Here is a 21,141-nt window from a genome sequence, read left to right on the forward strand (position 1 = left end):
TCTGTTACAGCAACTGAAGGAGTCAGGTTAAAGCTTAAACAGTTACTATTTTATTGTTACAGGGTAAACTTAGTTGTTAAATGCTACTGCTGTGTTACAGATAACACAGCCACTACAAAGGACAGGACAGAAATTACACTAATAAGTCACTTACAGGTACCATGAAACCCTTTTGGTTCTCTGAGCTCTCATTAAATGCATGCAAAATAGACACATAGCAGGTATATATTCTCACCCCTGTGTTCCAGACTTGGCGTGGCCAGCGTCTTTCTCTCAATCCCTCGGGAAGAAGTAGGGCGAGGTTGGGCGTCCCACAGACCTCAGGAGACAATCAATACCTGCCAGCAGGTGTAGATGATTGGAGCTCAAATGGGGTGGGCTACTGAACCCCTTTTTATACCCCTTGGGTCATGTAGGCTTCTTCCTGGGCTCAAGTGGCCAATTAGGAAAAAATGCTTTGAATGCCAAGTTTCCCACGGAGGGTGCAAAGCATAATTCACACCTGGGAAAATGCAGACAATGGGCACCTCTGGTATGTGATGGGCGAAGATTCCTCTCCTGGGACAGTGCAGGTGTGTCAATTACTGGTACTAGCCATCAGGACGGCGGGAGGCCCCGGGTCGTCAGCTAGCCCATTTACTGTCTGGTTTCTGTTTATGGTAGAGTCAGGGACAGGCAGCACACCTGCGTTCCCAGGGCATCAAAGGCTGACTGCCTTTCTCTTGCTCTCTGGCGGGGGGGAGGGGGCGGAAACCAAGATGGGGTTTGTGTCTGGCTACAGAGTCTTAAACATTTTAAGGCATATATCCTATTTCAAGATTTGCTAAATAGTGACATTGGCCTGGTCTACACTGAGGCTGTGTCTACATTGGCAAGATTTTGCGCAAAAGCAGGCGCCTGTCTACACTGGCTGCGAGTATTTGCACAAGAACACTAATGTTGTAATGTACAAAATCAGTGCTGCTTGCGCAAATACTCTGATGCTCCCACTCGGGGATAAGTCCTCTTGTGCAAGTGTTCTTGCGGAAGAGGCCAGTGTAGACAGGTAACATCAATTTCTTGCGCAAGAAAGCCTGATGGCTAAAATGGCCATCGGAGCTTTCTTGCGCAAGAGAGCAGCTACACTGGCACGGATGCTTTTGCGCAAAAGCACATCTCTTGCGCAAGGCACATGCCAGTATAGACGCTTCCGTTAAAAGTATTTGTGCAAAATCATGCCAGTGTAGACGCAGAGTTTAGGTATAACTTAGCCACATTAGGTTGATTTTCTAAACAATTAGTCCACATCACCAAGCCTGTTCTGTAGACTTTAAGGACCCTTAAAGACAATTTCAGTACTCCTGCTTTTTACAGGGAGTAATGCTATATTTGATCTTGCACGGTCAACTTTATGGTAATGTAGACATAGTGCTGTGAAAGTTGACGTTCTTGGCCTCCAGAAGGTGTCCCACAGTGGCTCGCTCTGACCACCCTGGCCAGGACTTTTAATTCTGCTGCTCTCCAGGTGCACAGGAAAAGCCCTGGGAAAATTTGAATTTAATTTCCTGTGTGGCCAGCATAGCAAGCAGGCCTCAGAGCAAGCAGCACGCCTGATCAGCATACCTGACCGTGAATGCCCAGGGTCACAAACAAACAGCAGCAGATCTTGGGCCTCAATGCCATGTGGGGAGAGGAATCTGTTCTCACAGAACTATGAACCAGCAAAAGAAATGCAAATATCTATGCCCAGATCGCAAAGGGCATGGAGGAGAAAGTTATGTCAAGGACACCCAGCAGTGCCAAATGAAAATAAAGGAGCTGAGGCAGTCGTATCAGAAGACAAAGGAGGCAAACGGACGGTCTGGATCATCACTGCAAACATGCTGCATCTGTGAGCAGCTGCATGTGATCTTATAGGAAGGAGCCAACCAGCTTCCCTACCAATCTATTAATTCCTCCCAAGACACTCCTTTGGCAGCAGTGTGGATGAGGAAGAGGAGAATGGACAGCAAGTGACAGGAGCAACCAACCTCACCAACAACCAGGCCCTTTTTATAACTTTGGAGACAGACCCCTCTCTGGGTCCTTATGTTGGGGAGGGCAATTCTGGTGAGTTCACTTTTTTTTATCCTGCTACAAAGGGTTAAGGCAATTGGGTGTGATATGTAGCAGCCACTCTGTTGTCACAGCGGCAGCTCCCTGGAACAGCTTATTAATGTGTCTGGAGATGGAGATGGAGATCCTCCCTGCATATCTCCATAGAGCTCTGAGAGGAATGCTTTAATCCTTCTCACAAGGTTTCTGAGGCTGGACTCCTTTCCACGCCAAACAAGCAGTAAGTAGTCTGGCATCATTGCAGCACAAGGTCCATGTTTCTGGCTACATTCAGTCAGCATCCGCTCCTCATCACTCTGTGTGACTTGGAGAAGATTGTTTTTGAGCATGGAAACCTAGATGAAGCAGGGGAAGCTACTGGCTGTTACCTCTGTAATAAACCTGCCTTTTCTCATCCCCAATGAAGCATGGCTTGAGCCCCTGCCCTGGCACCATGCCCACACCCCTCTCTCTTCTACCAGCATGCTCCTGCGGGCAGAAAAAGTTACACTCTCCCAGCAAACGGGGGATGCCGAACACACGGGCACCGTGTGAGCCCCTGCCATGCGTTCCCTTATTGCCGTGTCCAGAACTCCCCCCTTCCCCACCCACACATGCCTGTCCTTTGCCATGCCTGCCACCAAACCGAGTCCAGCTGCATCCCAAAGATCTCTGTAGTGTATCTGCTGCATAATGGGTACTTATAAGCATAACTGTGGCCTTGTATTTAACACATCCCTGTTGCCTTTAGACAGACCTTCTTTTTATGATAAGAGATTAGGTTTTGTGCTCAACTATGTATCTTCTGTAAAGTCTGCACTTCACTTTTAATTTCAGCAGATTCAGCAGCGTGCTTGCTGCACACTCCCTGAGTTCCACCAGCTGTCCGGCTAGCACAAATCCACAGGTGGAAACATACTAGGGATGATATGTTCAAGAAGCAATTGCAATCCTCCAACTGGGACAGGGAGCGATGGAGTGAGTGGAGGAATGTTCTGCTGCAGGAGATGCAAGCAGTGCGTGAGGACAGGTGAGCATGCTGAGAACTGGAAGTCAAGAACCAGCAGATAATCTTAATGGTCACGGCGGATGTGATGAACCGCATGGCAGCCTTCCAGGACAGCTACATACATATACAGCCCATCCATCCCCCTTCCCTCCTCCAGCTATTATGGACCCACATTCCCTTCTCAGGGTATGTCTACACTACAGCACTAAATCAAACTAACTTAATTCGAATTAGTTAATTCGAACTAAGCTAATTCGAACTAGTGCATCTAGACCTAAAAACTAGTTCGAATTAGCATTTTGCTAATTCGAACTAGCATGTCCACATTGAGTGGACCCTGAACCGAGGTTAAGGCTGGCCGGAAGCAGTGCCGGCAGGGCATCAGATTAGGACTTAGAGCGTGGAGCTGCTGTCTCAGGCTAGCCGAGGGCTGTGCTTAAAGGGACCCGACCCCCACCCCAGACAGACAGTTCTCAGGGTTCCCCGCTCGCTTGTCTAACTTGATGAGGGAAAGCAAAGCAGTCCTGGCTTGGAGTGCCCTGAATGCCCACACTCGGCACATCACAATGCTCGGCCATCAGCTCGGCTGCACTTGCCGCAGGCTGCACTTGCCATCAGCTCGGCTGCACTTGCATCAGCTCGGCTGCACTTGCCATCCGGGGGGGGGGGGGGGGGTCAATCAGGGGGCTGAAGCCGAGCTTCCACCCTGAGGAGCCCACAGAGCCACCCCAGTCCTCTCCATCGGGGGCTCGTACCCCATTCCTCTCTCACCTCCTTCTGCTTACCCCTCTCTAGCCCCCCTTCCTGATGTACAGAATAAAGGACACGTGTTCAAAAATAGAAACTCTCTTTATTGAACAAAACTCAGGGAGACTGGGAAAAGGAGGTGGAAGAGGGGAAGAGAGAGGGTGGGAGATGGGAGGAGGAAACCTGGGAGGAGGGAGCTGCAAGGGGGAAGCCAGGGGAAGAAGAAGGAGGGGAAGTATCAAACTATGGTACGCCATATCATCAGTACTGTGTACAGATATGATCTCCTCACCCCAGAAAAGATATTTTGGCCTCGGAAAAGGTTCAGAAAAGGGCAACTAAAATGATCAGGGGTTTGGAACAGGTCCCATATGAAGAGAGGCTAAAGAGACTGGGACTTTTCAGCTTAGAAAAGAGGAGACTGAGGGGGGATATGATAGAGGACTATAAAAGCATGAGTGGTGTGGAGAGGGTGCATAAAGAAAAGTTCTTCATTAGTTCCCATAATAGAAGGACTAGAGGACACCAAATGAAATGAATGGGTAGCAGGCTTCAAACTAATAACAGAAAGTTCTTCTTCACAAAGCAAATAGTCAACCTGTGGAACTCCTTGCTGCAGGAGTCTGTGAAGGCTACAACTAGAACAGAGTTTAAAGAGAAGTTAGATAAATTCATGGAGGTTGGGTCCATGGAGTGGTATTAGCCAGGGGGTAGAAATGGTGTCCCTGGCCTCTGTTTGTGGAAGGCTGGAGATGGATGGCACGAGACAAATGGCTTGGTCATTGTTTTCGGTCCATCCCCTCCACGGTCCCTAGTGTTGGCCGCTGTCGGCATACAGGCTACTGGGCTAGATGGACCTTTGGTCTGACGCAGTATGGCCATTGTTATGTTCTTATGTTCTAAGCTCATGGCTCAGGGGTCTCACTGGACCACCTTGATTTTCATGCAAACCTGCTCCTGGGTGGCCAGGCTGGCAGCTATCCTGCCCTAGACGGCCACTTTCCTGTGCCTAGTGCGGACGTCGTGGATGAGGTCCACGATCTCCGCACTAGACCAGGCGGGTGCCCGCCTCTTGTGGCCCCAGGCAGGCTCCTGGGAGCCGCCAGCCTGGTCCCGGGAAGAGGGGGAGGGCTGGGTGGCAGCGGGTGGCTGGCTCGTGCCGTGTGAGGTGCAGGGTCTGCTGGCTGGGTGCTGGCAGGCTTGCACCTGGCACAGGCACCGTAGCCAGACCATGCCCCTTTAAGGGCTCCGGGGCCGGGAGGGGTGCAGAAGAGTTTCCCTGGTGGTGCCCAGAGTGGCCACCAGGGAAAGCTGGGGAGGGCTAGCCTCCCACTAGTTTGAATCAAGTGGCTACACAGCCCTTAATTCGAACTACTTAATTCGAACTAGGCGTTAGTCCTCGTAAAATGAGGTTTACCTAGTTCGAATTAAGCGCTCCACTAGTTTGAATTAAGTTCGAACTAGCGGTTTGTATGTGTAGCGCCTATTAAAGTTAATTCGAACTAACGTCTGTTAGTTTGAATTAACTTTGTAGTGTAGACATACCCTCACTCAGTTCCATACCCTCCTCTTCCAGGAGCCCTAGGACACGGAGGAGAAGGAGGAAAGTCCAGAGCAGCCTGACATTCAACCCCCAGGGATGTATCCCAAAGCAAGAGACAGTCCTTTGCACACCTGTGATTACCCTCCACTCCACCCTGAAGCTCCCTCCTTAAATGCATTTTCTATCCCTCCTGTGTTGCCTAAATAAAAACTCATTATTTCTTTATTGCTTGTGTTAAAGGAGAGGGGAGTTACAGGGTTTACAAGCAAGCATACTTAATGCAGGGGCCTCTCATTAAGAGCAACATTTATTACTCTCATATCACTGTCTAGCCATAAAGCTATTTTTCAAAGCCCTCTGTCATTTGCAGTGCTCCTTGCTGTGCTCTCCTTATTGCTTTGGTGTCTGGCTGCTCATAATTGTTGGCTAGGTGCTGTGCCCCTTCTCCTGTCCCACCATATAACTTTCTCCTTACCTTCTCAAATATTATGGAACACACTGCAAGCTACCACAACATTGGGAATGTTGCTTTCACTGAGGTCTAACCCTAGTCAGTAGACTGCAAAACCTTCCCTGTCAATGCTCGAAAGCATATTCTACAACCATTCTGTACTTGCTCAGCCTGTAGTTGAACTGCTCCTTTCTACAGTGCCGGATGCCTGTGTACGACTTCATGAGCCACAGGAGAAAAGCTTGGCTGGGTCTCCAAAGATCACTATTGGCATTTCAAGAACTCCAATGTTAACTTTTAAGTCTGGGAAGAAAGTTTTATCTTTCAGCTTTCTGAACAGGCAGGATCCTGTTCCTAAAGATGTGCACATCAAGCACCTTCCTCGACCATCCCACATTGATGTCAGTAAAATGACCCTTTTAATCCACCAGTGCCTGCAGCACCATCAAGAAGTATCCCTTGTGGTTTATATACTCTTTGGCAAGGAGGTTGGGTGCCAAGATAGGGATGTGCATTCTATCGACCCACAGCAGTTAGGGAACCCCATTGCGGCAAAGCCCTCCTCTATGTCCTGCACATTTCCCAGAATCACTACCCTCCATAGATAAAAGGTATTAATTGCCTTGGCTTCTTGGATCACAGCAGCCCCTACTGTAGATTTTCCCACTCCAAATTCATTCCCAACTGACCAAGTTGTGTGACCTTGCAAATTTCCACAGGGCTATTGCCACTTACCCCTCCACCGTCAGAGTGGCTCTCATTCTGGTATTCTTGTGCTTCAGGGTGGGGCAAAGCAATTTGCAAACTTCCATGAAAGTGGCCATATGCGAAAGTTTTGCAGCCACTGCTATCATCCCATAGCCGCATCACTATTCAGTCCTGCTAGTCTGTGCTTGTCTGGTGTTTGGGCACCAGAACCAGCATTCTGCTGTATCAAGAGGAACGAATCCCAGTGGCATTTGCCAGTTGCTCAACTCAAGTGCGTGGCAGAACAGTATATACAAGGCCTCCTCAGATTCTTCCTTATTCTGACGGACCCTGGATACGCTCTAGATATACTCCAGCATAAGGTGCACCATGGTTAATATGATTGCAATAATACCTAGCAGCTGAATGGGTTCCATGATGGGTTTCATGCTTACCCTGTTATGGCATCTGCAAGGATAATCGGGGAAAAGGGCATGAAACTGCTGTACGCCATTGCTTTCAAGCAGGCAGGGGATAGAGGAAACGAGTGTATTATGGGACACTGATTACATGAACCAAGAACCACCCAGCGTGCACTGGGAGCATAATCTAGAAGGCAAAGGGGTGACAAGAACTGTGAAATAGCTACCTACAATGCATTGCTTTTAAAGTCGACAGTAACCATCCTGCTGGAGATATGCTACTGCAAACTATGTCCAATTCTTGGGCACAGTGGGGACATCAAAATTGGGTGCTAAAAAATCAACCTTAATAAATTCAACCTTATCTCATAGCACAGATAAGGCCATTGTTTCTATGCGTGCTACAGGTTGTATCTCCCTTAACTGGGACTCTGGTCTGGCATGGACCACAGATGTTCCTGGACTACAGAGCCCAGGAAGAGGGAGGTCTGGTGGCCGGGCAGGAGCACTGTAAGGGGCACCAGCGACTCAGCCAGAAGCCTAGAGTGTAGGGGAGGACTGAGCGGGGGTGGGGGGGAGGAATGGCATGGAAGGGAGTTCTGGCCCCAGCAGAGCTCCCTAGCCCCAGAGGCCGGGGAGGTTTAGACTGGCAGCAACTGTGGAGCTCCAGCCTTGGCAGGGAGCTCTGACCCCAGTGGAAGCCATGGAAGCCACATTCTGGCTCCAGCAGCTGGGGAACTCCAGCCCCAGTCTCAACCCCAGCAGCAGCCAGGCAGTTCTGGCCTGGGCCACAGAGCTCTGTTCCCAGTTGCGCAGCTCTGGCCATGGTGCTCTGGCCCCGGCAGTAGGGTGGCTGGTGAGAGTCCTGGGGGGGTGGGGGCTGAGGCAGCGGGAGGGGGAGCAGACTGGAGCCCTAGTATGGTGGCATCATGGCCACAAGGGGAGGGACCTTCCCTGGTCCTGCAAATCCCCTTGTACGGGACCAGTCAGGTCACAAGGGTGCTGCACCAGCGAGGTCCAATCAGTAATGCGTTTCTCTGCCCCCATATTTTCTTAACAAAGTTAAGTGGTGATCATTAAAATTTTTACAAATGACTTTGCATTCATTTTTTTCTGCTCCTACAGTATATCCTAGATATAGATCATTAAAGTTAAAATAATGTCATGGCTATTTTTAGTAAAAGTCAAGGTCTGGTCACAGGCAATAACCAAGAATTCACAGAAGCCCATTCTCTGCGTCGGAGTGGGGAGTAGTGGAATGTTCTAATGTACCTACCCTTGAGTTCCCCTTATAGTACAGAACCCACATACAGAGTCCATGTAACCTGGTGAGAACAGTTGTGTAGCCTTTGGGATGCTACAGTAAACTTTAGCTCATGTTGAGGTATGATATGTCCTCCATGGCTTCCAAAATATAAATATAGACAAGGACATTTCATTGTGTATTGCCTTAAGCCCTGATTCTGCAGTTTTTTGTACAGGGGAGGGCTCTTGCGTCCACATGGAGCCCCTGAAGTCCATAAATTGCAGTGGCCCTAAAGTGTTTAACTTTGTGTTAAATTGTCTGAAATGGAACGTGTATTCTCTGGAGTCATTTACCACTTGCTGCAATCAGAATGCATTTTTAGTTCAGGATACTTGGTATTACGTGCTATTCTTCAGATGGGTGTGAGAATATCTTGTAGTCTCTATATCAGTGATCTCCAACCTTTTTAAGCACAAGATCACTTTTTTTTAATTGAAGTGCAATCCAGGATCTACCTCAAACCCAAATACTCTGGCCCCACTTCCTTTGTGCCCTTTCTCCAAGGCCCCACTCCTGCTCACTCGGTTCTCCCTCCCTCCCCCATCCTTCCTCACTTTCATCAGGCAGGGGCAGAGGGTTGAGGTGCCAGGCTCTGGTCTGGGTTAAGGGCTTTGGAGTGTGAGAGGGGCTCTGAGCTGAGCCAGGGGCACAGACTGGGGGTGTAGGAGGGGTTTATGACTGAGGCAGGGGTTCAGGATTCAGGCTCCAGCTGGTCACTGCTTAGCACAGGTGGCTCCTGGGTGGTGGTGCAGTGGGGTTAAGGGGCTCACCCCCGCCCTGACCCTGCACCACTCTCAGAAGCAGCCAGAAAACTCCTTCCATCCCAAGACCTGTTGTGCCCCCCCCCCTTTCCACTGCCCTGACCTGCACAGCAAGCTTAGGGGGGAGGGACAGTCCGAAGGCAAAGGGCAGGAGGTGCACAACAGTGGGGGGAGGGGCAACTGATGTGCCGGCATTTGAAAGCCTCTTGGCCAAATCTGTCAAGACCACCAGTCAGAGGTTCCAAGATCTACCAGTAGATCTGCCCTGTATTCATTTAGTTAGGGAGCTAGAAAGCCAGAGAACTACAGGATTCTTTTTTAGTCCAATGGATGAAATAAAAAAGCCCCTAGATATTGTTACCGTTCAGATTTGTCTCACTTCTACCACAAGGGATACCATAGGCATACACAAAGCTGCTTAGTAATCATTGGTACAGGCAAATATTAAGCGTCTTTTGGGACACAATGGAGATAACAAAATGTTCTCTTTTGCTTCAATGAAATGACTGTCTGGGATTTACTCAGTCATGTTGAATAATAAAATATGACAAATTATGTTTTAGATGAGCCATTAAATCATATTCACCAAGAAAGTGTCTCTGTGGATACATTGATTTCATATTCTCTGGTGCAACAAGTATTGTACCTGTTTGACACATTTAAAAATCATGAAAATATGCATAAAAATCTGCAAATATGTTTCCTAGTATTCATGATATTCAATTGCTTTCCTGTTTTTACAGGTCCAGTACAGAGTCTGATATATGGGGCTAAGTCACAAATATATGGTACTTCTTAAAGTTGGGGAGGGGATAAGAGGGGGCTTTTGGGAGCTGAAAAGATGCAACAAAATAATAACGGTAGAAATGGAAGTTGCAAGGTATGTTTTAGAATTTGAATTGGAGAGAGATGTAAATGCTCAAGAGGAAAGCAATCAGATAATGTGATTTCCGGAGAGAGTATGTGAATAATAGTCTGGAAATGAGGGAGCATGATAAGAGGCAAACACAATAAAGACGCATATAAGGAATGCACTGCTGGAGTGGGAGGAAGTTTGACAAGATCAGATTGAACTAATATACCTGGGTGTTAGCCTGGTTACCCATGATTCTCACTTAGGTGGAAATCCAGAGGATTAATTTAGTTGTTCAGGTGCATTTAGTCAGTTTAATGGATGTTGGCCTCAACTGAAGTTCTGTTGATTAAATGGAGAGCATAGAAAATTTGTTTTCTCCTCTTTCAGTGAGTATCATACAGTTTCCATGCTACCACTGTCATCCAAAAGACTAATCCAAATAAGAACTATAATTTTACGGTGCTTGAAGTAGTTATGATAAATAGAAAATATTCACCCTATACAGAAAGAAAGATTTAAATATTTAATGGAGAGAATAGAGTTTATACGATGCCTAGCTGGTTTACAGCACCTTCTGATAATAATGGAAACAAACAAGGAACTGAAGCATTGATTCACTTTGCAGTGAAACATCAAAAGGCAAACTGTATTTTTGTAGAAGATTTGGAGGCTGCTGCAAACCTATTAGATAAACTAATGCTGTAATCTCTAAACTGGTGCTGAGTCAAAATCATGAAAAGTAATTGTATAGGTTGTGTGTCCAGGTTTATTACACATACTCATGTAAAAAGGGAATATGAAAGCAGCTGTCATTTCAGTGACCTTCCTTTTTCTATCTTCATCATTTGAACTAATGGAAGTTCAGGATCAGAGAACCTTTTCTTGGTAAAGACAGATTTAGTAACCCCATTAGAAAGCAAACCTGTGTTCAGTTACCACACAATAGCTGAGCTGTAGTTCTTTTTCCTTACATGTGTTACGGTAGTGCCTAGAGTTCCCCATCAATATAAGGGCCCAGTTGTACATAACAATATTAAATAAGATATAAGGCAGACACATGGGCCAAGAGAGGCTAATCAAGGTTAGACAAAGATCACAAGTGGTCAGCAGCAGAGCTGGAATAACAATTTAGGTTTCCTAATCACCAGTCTAATGCTATATCCACTGTTTAGTCTTTTCTAAGTGGACACTGAAGTTGCCTCAGATACCAATGGGATATAGTAGGTAGAAAGATTAACTCCTTTATCCCAACACGCCACTTTATTTGGACATTGGGGTCATGTGTCCAAAGAGCTGCTGCATTGCCATTGTGCAGCAACCCTTTGTTCCCATAAATACAGGCTGCTAGCTCTGTAGTCACTTACCCCCATGTTTGACTCCTTTCCCCAGGTCCCACGCTGTTCCTCAAGCAGCATACACAACTGCAGCATCTGCTTGGCTCTTTTGACCATCAGCAACTGGTGCCTGCAGGGAGAGGGAAGCAGGGAGGACCACCTAGAGGGGAAAGGAGGGCCATCCCATTTAGCAATTAACATTTGGGCAGGAGTTTAGGGGGGTGGTGCACCTCTTGAGTTCCTAACTATTACTAACATCTCCCTTCCCAGCTTTTATTCCCATTATTTCCACACCTTCAGGCACAGCTCCTTGCTTCTCTCTGCTGTCACTAGTAGACTATTACTTCTGCTCAGTAACCCCTGCAGCAGTTTCCCATTCTGTTTCCTCTCTTTGTCCTTGTGCACTTTTATCAGTGGCTAGAGCCGAAGGCATACATACCTGTGCTGTTAGATACAAAGATTAGTAAATACAGCATAATTGAAACTGTTTCAGTCTAATGTGGTAAACAAAGACATTTCATGTTTTACATAAAAATCTTCACTGGACTCTAATGCAGGTGTGGTACTACCAGGATTCCTGGTAGGCAGAGGCTCATAGCTTAGAAGAAAGGTAAGTTCCTGGCCTGAACTGTATAGCCATTTACTTCGTAATGCAGTTTGCTGGAGGGAGGGAGGGAGGGAGGGAGGGGGAGAGAGAGAGAGAGAGAGAGAGAGAGAGTGTGTGTGTGTGTGTGTGTGTGTTTAGGTTGGCCACAATTAAAAGCTGCCTGATGTTCCGTACAAAAAATGGCATGCTCATATAATAAAACTCTTTGTCTTGCATTTTTCTGAATAAATGTCTATATTGAAAGTCCACTAAAGATAATTATGAGGTCCTATTATATACCCTCATTTACATGTGGATTTGACAGTTGGGAAAATAGGGAAACATGAAACGTATTAGAAAATTGTTAATGAATGTAGTTTGGCTCTTGCTTCAATCAGTAAAAAGAGCATCTGACAATCAGAGTCCAGATACCCCAAGGAGAGAACAGAATGTTTAAATCTCCAAAATGAACAATTAAACCAACTGATTTGAATACTGTATTCTTGCATATTAAGATCTTTTAGGGGAAAGCTTGTAATGTTTCAGACTTGATGGCCATGTTGTAATTTTACATGCACCTCAGAGCAGGAAGGGATACCTCCCAAGCCAGGTGTTTACATGAAAGCAGCTCCAAGTAACCATCTGTTGTCCAGCCCAGGCAAAGACAATAATGGACCATTGGAGTTAATTGAAAGATATTCAGTCAGTCAAGTTATTGCCTTCACTCTGACTTTGGCTTTTCCTATTTGGGAAAACTTGTCAGTGTGTGTGAAAAAACACATCCCGTCTAACATAAGTTTCACTTACAAAAGCACTGTTCTGGACAGTGCTATGTCAGGGGAAGAACATCTCCCACCAACAGAGCTACAGCTGCTCATGGGGTGTGGTTTCAGTGTTGATAAATACAAAATATTGCACAAGGAAAAATATAATCCCAACTATACATACAAAAATGATAGGGTCTAAAATAGGTGTTACAACTCAAGAAAGAGATCTTGGAATCACAGCTATCACATTTCCTCAGCCTCAGTCAACTCAATTAGTGGAGCTACAGTTATAAAAAATACTCCCCTCCCTTAATCCACTTGTCCACGCATGGACTGTTTTATTACAAATGAGTGTGTAGTTTATATTAGAGGGCTGTGTCTACACAGGGCCACTTATTCCGGAAAATCAGCCACTTTTCCGGAATAAGCTGAGAGCTGTCTACACTGGCCCTTGAATTTCCGGAAAAGCAACGACGCTCTACTGTACAAAATCAGCCGCTATTCCGGAAAAACTATTCTGCTCCCGCTCGGGCATAAGTCCTTATTCCGGAACACTGTTCCAGAAAAGGGCCAGTGTAGACAGCCCAGTAGTCTTTTCCGGAAAAAAGCCCCGATCGCGAAAATGGCGATCGGGGCTCTTTTCCGGAAAAGCGCATCTACCTTGGCCACAGACACTTTTCCGGAAAAAGGGCTTTTCCAGAAAAGCGGCCTGCCAATGTAGATGCTCCTTTTCCGGAAAAACTGAAAACGGAATAGTATTCCGTTTTAAGGATTTCTGGAAATTCATGCCAGTGTAGACACAGCCTTAGTGTTTAGGTACTGAGTATTTTTTTAAGCCAAACTGTAGCAAGGAACATTTTAAAATGCTGAGGAAGGTGCTCTTGGGTTCAGGACAGCTATCCCTTATTTCTTACCAATACTAGAAATTATTTTCTTTTCCCCAAAAAGGCTATCTTCATTACACACATAGGGTATGTCTACACTAGCCCTCTAGTTCGAACTAGGGAGGCTAATGTAGGCATTCGAAGTTGCAAATGAAGCCCGAGATGTAAATATCCCGGGCTTTATTTGCATCTTCCCATCCGGGCACCATTTTTAAACCCCCTTAGTCCGAACTAACTGCCCACGGCTACACGCATCAAACGTTAACTCGAACTAAGGACTTAGTTCGAGTTAACATTTGACTGCCGCATGTAGCCGCGGGCAGTTAGTTTGGACTAAGGGGATTTAAAAATGGCGCCCGGATGGGAAGATGCAAATAAAGCCTGATATTTAAATCCCTGGCTTCATTTGCAACTTCGAATGCCTACATTAGCCTCCCTAGTTTGAACTAGGGGGCTAGTGTAGACATACCCATAGTTTGTAAGAACGAATTTCTTCTGTTGGACAGTTTGGAGTGGGGCATTATAAAGGACATGGGCAAAAAGAATTGAAAGCTGAGAACCTGGCAGCTGTCATCATTTTTTTTATTGAAAGATACATTAGGGTTTGGGTTTTTTTACTAGTTAAATGGACTAAGCAAGGAAGTCTAATGCATCACAAATTATTGTGTGGGGACTTGGCTGTAAATGAGGATCTTGCTTTTCTTACAACAGGATGCCATTTTGAACAATATCAACTCTGTAGACGAGATGAAACTTATTGTTTTATTAGAAGCTCATCTTTCTCTAATTATATATTTGTGTGTGGGTAGCAAAAACTTCATTATATGAGGATTGCTTTAAAATAGTGTGTATAGTATTAGCCATGTGTCATTTGACTTCGTAGATTGTGATGTATTAGAGGCTACCTTACTTCAAGTTCAGGAGGAACATCTTCAAAAATAATGTCTTACATAAAATACTATTATATGTATATGAATGCATAACTTTACATAATCACATGATTTTCCTTCTGTATTCATTTGCTTCCAACAATATTACATGTGTTTCAAAGACAGTTCTTTGTTGTTTGCTTTAGAATTGTTAAAAACATTATAGAACCACAAAAACTTTACAATCAATCCCATCTGCATTGATTTTTATGTCCTTTATACTATCGGTTGCAGTTCAATGTTGTCTGTAAGACACAATATCGTGACTTGGGCTTTGTGGGCTTAACTCCCCCTCTCCAGAAGAATTTAAAATGTGCTGCCAGCACCTATTGCTTGTTACATTTAAAAAGCTATTACAGCTGCAGAGGTAAACGATAGAGAAATAATGAAGTATGAACTCAAGGGCTAAATTCAGTCAATCTTATTTCTAATAGCTCTACTCTAGCACATACTTATTCAGCTGGGATTTTTAAAACATTATGTTGCCATGCCTAAATACCATGGTGTCCAACCTGTTCTGAATGTGGCGAACTAGCAACATTCAGCCAGCCAAATAGCCACATTGTTCAAGTCAACTAGCCACACTCAACTGGCTAAATAGCCAGATGTGGCTAGTGGCTAGCATGTTGGTCACTGTGACCTTAGTAGAACTAAGTCAAATCCAGAACATTTGTACTAATTAGGCTACCACACACCAATGCTTGAACTTTGGTGACTTGTGGTTTGGTTTTGCAAGACACAAACCACCATGATTTGCCCACCACAGAAACAAGACAAAATAGAAACTTTTTATCCAACTCTGTACCCAACTTCTGGAACTTTGATGGTTCTAGTATGCGATTAAACCCTAGTTATGGCAGATGAAACAAGAGGTGCAACAAGTCTTTGGAGGAAATGTGCAGACTGGATGAAGGACACGGTCATGAGAATGTGTTTGCATAAGTCATGAATGTTCACACTGACATTCTTCCAAGGTGATTATTTTCGTTTAGTAATAAAAGACACAGAAAATAAGTATCGGAATCTGTACCTAGCTATTAGTAGCTGGCAATTTCTTATATCCATCATAATAGAATTTAATCTTAAAGATGGACTTGAAGGAGAAAAGAGACATGTCTAATTGTGATGTTTTGTGGACAAAAGCTTTCATGTGCTTCTTCATGGTGAGAAATTCTGGTCACATTGAAGTCAGTGTGATTTTTATCATAGATTTCAGATGGCCAGGATTTCATCCATGGGGCCTATTTCCTTTGCATAGAAGAAAATGTGAAGATGGTTGTAGGAGACTAGACAAGTGAATAAGGAAGGCAAAGTACAATGGGATGAGCAGGAAGTAGTAAGTTACAAGAGTGGTTAAGTGAGGAGAGGCTAGTAAAGGGCTATAAAAATCAAGAGCCAGATGCTTGTACTGAGAGGCGGGGAAGGGTAGTCAGTATATGGATTCCAAAGACCTAAATGTTTCATATCTTAATTTCATGTGAACGTGATATAATTTCATTTATAAAGAAAATCTATGCTGTTGCAAGGTACAACTTCACTGAATGCTAAGTCATAAGTTGTTTACTGTAAATAAAAACTCTTTTCTGTCTCATACATAAAATAACAGAACAACCACATTTCAAAGGCTGAAAGGGCTGGGGCACTAAAATAATGAGATGGCATTTACTACAAACCACATTGAGACCAAAAATAAAAGGTGAGCTTTGACATTTGGTTTGACAGTTGCTGTGTCAAAACCCGAAGAGCTGTTATATATTTGAAGGAGCTTCTGAATGACCAAATAATCAATTTTTCACTCAGTGCATTTTAACAAAAGATGGAGGAGTGTGTGAAAAACAAACTATGCTTATTTTGTTGAAATATTAAACAGCTCACCAGAACAAGCATACAAAATGTATTTGATGAAACTTGGGCAGAAATGTGCACAACTCCCTTATTTTTTAATTGTGCCCATTTTAGTTGACATGTCTAATTCTGATGTTTTGTGAACAAATGTTGACTTTTTTTTGTAAAAGAAATGGTATCTCTTAAGGTTCTACAGGATGGTAAAGGATTTTCCCTTTTTTGAAAGAAAATAGTTTTTTTTAATACAAACAAGTATTAAAATAAAATAGATAACAGGGATCAGAAACGTAGACCCATCACTGTACATGAACGAACGAAAATATTGTTAGTTGACATTTTAGCTAGTGTGCAATACCAACTTCGGAGCCTTCACACAACAAAACAGATACTGTGCTCAAGAAGCAAATATATGAACCAAGCAAGATAAAATTAGCAGAAAATTGGTGGCTGCTTAGCAGTATGTCTGCGACCTCAACTAATGTGCTGTTTGTAAATGCTATATGATTAGGATTCATCTGTCATCATTAATCCCGAGTCCTATCCTGAATTGTATTTGCTAAATGAATGTTTAGTGTAAAAATTCTGGATGTTGGCTGTCACTAGTAGTAGTATCACAGTTTGTTCCTGATGCTGAACTTCTGGAGTTGAAAGGAAAAGGAGCCATTAATGTTGCTCTCAAAAGACATTTGTCCTGCTTCTAGTCTTGATGTGTCTGCATTCAGTAGGATTGCCATTCTTGCTCTTTCACAACAGTGAAACTTAATATTTCTTATTTTTTTCATTTCATCTGTGCAAGATAGGAGCTCATCAGATGCCACTTTACAGTATTTCGAATGTTCTCGCCCCTACTTAGTGGCATATGGGGAAGGGTACATTAAGCAAACCAAGCAGGCAAAAGAAAGGTCCTTTTCTTTCTCTTTCACTTATGAGAGAGGGGAATGCAAGTGAAAGCAAAGACAGGGAAAGGTGACCTGTCTCTCAGGCAGTCTTTCTCAGTTCAGCTCTTCGGGCTTGATCTATCAGTGAGTCTGTTGTATTTCATGAGGATAGAAATGTAGCCGTGTTAGTCTGGTGTACCTGAAACAAAAAACAGGACTATGTTGCACTTTAAAGACTAACGATGGTTTATTAGGTGATGAGCTTTCGTGGGCCAGACCCACTTCCACTATTTGATCTGAGGAAGTGGGTCTGGCCAACAAAAGCTCATCACCTAATAAACCATCTTGTTAGTCTTTAAAGTGCTACATAGTCCTGTTTTTTGTATTTCATAAGGGTCTGTCTCCAGCCTCTCCCTTTTTAGTGTCCTGTTTTGCAGCTGGTCTGTGCAGTTTTGGGGCAGTGAGGCCTGCAGCCAGGGGCGGATATAGGGCAGGGCGAACAGGGCGGCCGCCCCGGGCCCCGCGCTTCAGAAAGCCCCGCGCATGTGCCCTGGTGCTGCTGCGCATGCGCATGCGCATGGCGTCACTGCACATGCGCCGTGGCAAAGGGGGGGGCCCCGCGGAATTATGCTGCCCGGGGCCCCGCAAAACGGTCATCTGCCCCTGCCTGCAGCTGTCGCCCCTTTTGACTGTTCTGTCCCTTTGGTGAGGCAGCCATCTTCCTGTGGCAGGTTTTCCCTTTTTAAGCTGCCTGCAGCTCTAGGGAGAACAGGCCTTTCAGGTGTTCCTTGTTAATGCCATACAGGTCCAGAAGAGCTCATTAGTCTCCTCTGCACCAGGGTAAGGGTGTGTCCCTTTACATCATCTCTTCTTGTTTACTCTTGGTTAGCGCTCCTCTTTCAGATATTTAAATATTGAAAAAGAGCCAAACTCCAAACACCCAGGCTATGTCTGCACTGCCGGGTTTTTTCTGGCAAAAGATACGCAAATCGTGCTCTCATTTGCATCTCTTCTGCTGAACCTTTTTGCAGAAGAGGTTTTGCCACTAGAAAGCTCCATGTAGATGGGGCCATTTGTCAGAAAACCTCCCATTTTGCGCAAGATCCCTTATTCCTCAAAAAATGAGGTTTACAGGATCTTGCACAAAAGGCTTTTTTTTCCAACAAATGGCCCCTTCCACATGGGGCTTTTTAATGGCAAAACCTCTTCTACAAAAAGGATTGGCAGAAGATATGCACATGAGAGTGCAATTTTCATATCTTCTGCCAAAAAAAATGGCAGTATAGACATAGTCTCAGTGCGCTCTCATAAGAAAATTAGAACAGCAATTACCTCTGTAAAATGCAATTTAAACACATACTCCAAAATCAATTATTAGTTTTTTTTGTTGATTTCTGTAAAAATTTTGCCTGAAGTGTTTGAGACATGTAAAATAAATAAGATAAACAGGCAAAGCTTAAATGAAGTTTGTATACAGGCAGTCCCCGAGTTACAGGTCTCCCCGAGGAGACCAGCAGACCAGGGAGACGGGGAGCAAAGCCACGGAGCACGCCGGCAGCAGGACAGCCGCGGCGCTTCTGGGCTGTCCCGCTGCCCCCGTGCTCCGCGGCTTTGCTCCGGACGCCTGTGGTACAGCAGCTGGGGCGCTGCCGGTTGGACCCATAGCGCTGCTCTGGGCGCGACTGGACCAACCCGGCAGCACCCCATCTGCTCTGCCCCAGGTGTCCTGATTCAGCCACTGCTGATCAGTTTCAGCAGCGGCTGAATCAGGATGTCTGGGGCAGAGCAGCTTGGGTGCTGCTGGGTTGGTCCAGTAGCGCCGAGGAGCGGCGCTACTGGAGCAACCCAGCAGCACCCAAGCTGCTCTGCCCCAGGCGTCCCCAAGTCAGCCGCTGCTGAAACTGACCAGCGCTGACTACAGGAAGCCCGAGGCAGAGTTGCTCTGCCCCGGGCTTCCTGGAATCAGCCGCTGATCAGTTTCAGCAGCAGCTGACTTGGGGACGCCTGAGGTTCTTAAGTTGAATCTGTATGTAAGAACTGGCATCCAGATTCAGCCTGTTGAAACTGATCAGCGGCTGATTTCAAGAAGCCCAGGGCAGAGCAACTCTGCCTCAGGCTTCCTGTTGTCAGCCGCTGGTCAGTTTCACCAGTGGCTGAATCTGGATGCCAGTTCCGACTTACATACAGATTCAACTTAAGAACAAACCTACAGTCCCTATCTTGTACATAACCCAGGGACTGCCTGTATTGGGAAGGTTTGGTTAAATGGAGCTGCAGTTTATTTCTCCTGATTTTTTCATTGACTTTTCCTCTTTTGATACCAACATAACTATCCTCACTTTTCCTGCACAAAAATACTGCTTATCACAAGAGTAAGATTCTGATCAAGGCCCAGTGGCCCTACAAGTTAAGATAATGATTGATGTTCTTTTCTTCCCCCTTGTGAATTGTGATCCATTGTTTTCCATGTCATTGAGCAAGCAGCTGGAGTTTTTATTTTGTGGGTTTTGCTGCTGAAAAACTTACCATGAAACTGCAGTAAATGTATTTGTGTGGCTCTATTTAAAACACTTTTAAAGGTTGAAAAATCTCTCAACAGCTTGTTCTCTCCTTGAGGTTAAAGACCATTTTCCACTTCACTTCAGCTAAAACATGCTTAACTTTGTAACACTGAGAGTGATTAACCATTGGAACAATCCATGAAGTAGTGGATTTCAAATCAAGAGGTGGTTGGCTTTCTGGAAGCTATGCATTAGCCACACATAAGCTACTGGGCTCAGTGCAGGGGTAACTGGGTGAAATTCTAGGGCCTATTTTATGGGAGGTCAGATTAGATGATCAGATCTCCTTGTCATAAATTGTATGACAGAATCTGTGATCTAAGCAAAGGTCAAACCAGTGATGGAACTTACCTTTGACTCTTGTTCATTTTACAGGTATTACAGTGCAACCATTTTGCAGATGTCGGGAGTCCAAGATGACAGTCTTGCAATCTGGCTGGCTGCAGTGACAGCATTTACAAACTTCCTTTTCACACTAGTGGGAGTCTGGCTTGTTGAAAAAGTGGGCCGCCGGAAACTTACGCTTGGTAGCCTAACAGGTGAGAGATTACTTGAGGAATATTGTTAAATCCATAATGAAATTAGCAAAATGAAAATAAGGCTCTGAATTTTACTTTGATCAGCACAATCTTCTAAAGAAAAGCAAACTAAACTACTGACTTCTTATTTTTACTTCCACTGCAACTCACCTGATGAAGTTTGTTTTACCCACAAAAGCTCATGACCTGATATATCTGTCAGTTTCTAAGGTGCCACAGGACTGCTCATTGTTTTTTAACTTACAGACTAACATAGCTGCTCCTCTGAGACTTTTTACTGACTCCTTAGTTTGCCTACACACATTGGGCATGTCTACACAGCAGGGCAAAACTTGAAATACGCTACACAACTTGAGCTACGCTACTTGTGTAGCTTTAGTCAAAATAGCTTATTTCGACTTTTGGCACTGGCTACACTGCAGTTATTTCAAGATAGAGCACTCTTCCCCCGACTTCCCTGACTCCTCATACAATAAGGGTTACAGGAACTGGAGTAAGTAGTCCTCCAGCTCAACATTATTTCAACAGCATGTTGAAATAACTGCTTATATGTAGTCGCAGACTATATTTCTTCAGAATAACATGAGTTATTCTGAAATAATGCTGCTGTGTAGACATAGCCATTGTGTGTGTGTATGTTTAAATACAGTAAGATGAAATTCACATTGCCCTTTTAAGAATGAAAATGATGTGCACCTAAAAGCTAAAGAATTAAAGCAATTTTAAAATGTATCACAAGCGTATTTGTTCAGCTGCAATTTCTCCTTTAGGGCACGGTTGACAATAGTATGTACACCCCCATTAGGACTTTAATTTAGGAGCTATCAAATGTGCTGAACTTCACAGTTAATTTTTAAATACATAATATGGCATATGTAATTTTTAGAAACTAAAGTGAATATTTAACATTAGATCAGAAAATACTACAGAAAGCAAAAAGTGGCTGTGTTCTTGAAAGCGAAG

General features: G+C 44.7%; 1 protein-coding gene across 6 annotated transcripts in view; it reads left to right on the top strand.

The window, feature by feature from the left end:
• SLC2A13 (solute carrier family 2 member 13) overlaps positions 1–21,141 on the top strand; it is a 350,803-nt gene that overhangs the window by 233,197 nt on the left and 96,465 nt on the right. For all 6 annotated transcript variants that reach the window (XM_006120405.4, XM_075927403.1, XM_075927428.1 and 3 more), the window contains one exon: positions 20,015–20,178. In XM_006120405.4, coding sequence (XP_006120467.1) covers positions 20,015–20,178 — 164 coding nt within the window. The remainder of the gene's footprint in view (positions 1–20,014; positions 20,179–21,141) is intronic.

This window comes from Pelodiscus sinensis, chromosome 1 (genome assembly GCF_049634645.1).
Source record: "Pelodiscus sinensis isolate JC-2024 chromosome 1, ASM4963464v1, whole genome shotgun sequence".
NCBI classification, from domain to species: domain Eukaryota; kingdom Metazoa; phylum Chordata; order Testudines; family Trionychidae; genus Pelodiscus; species Pelodiscus sinensis.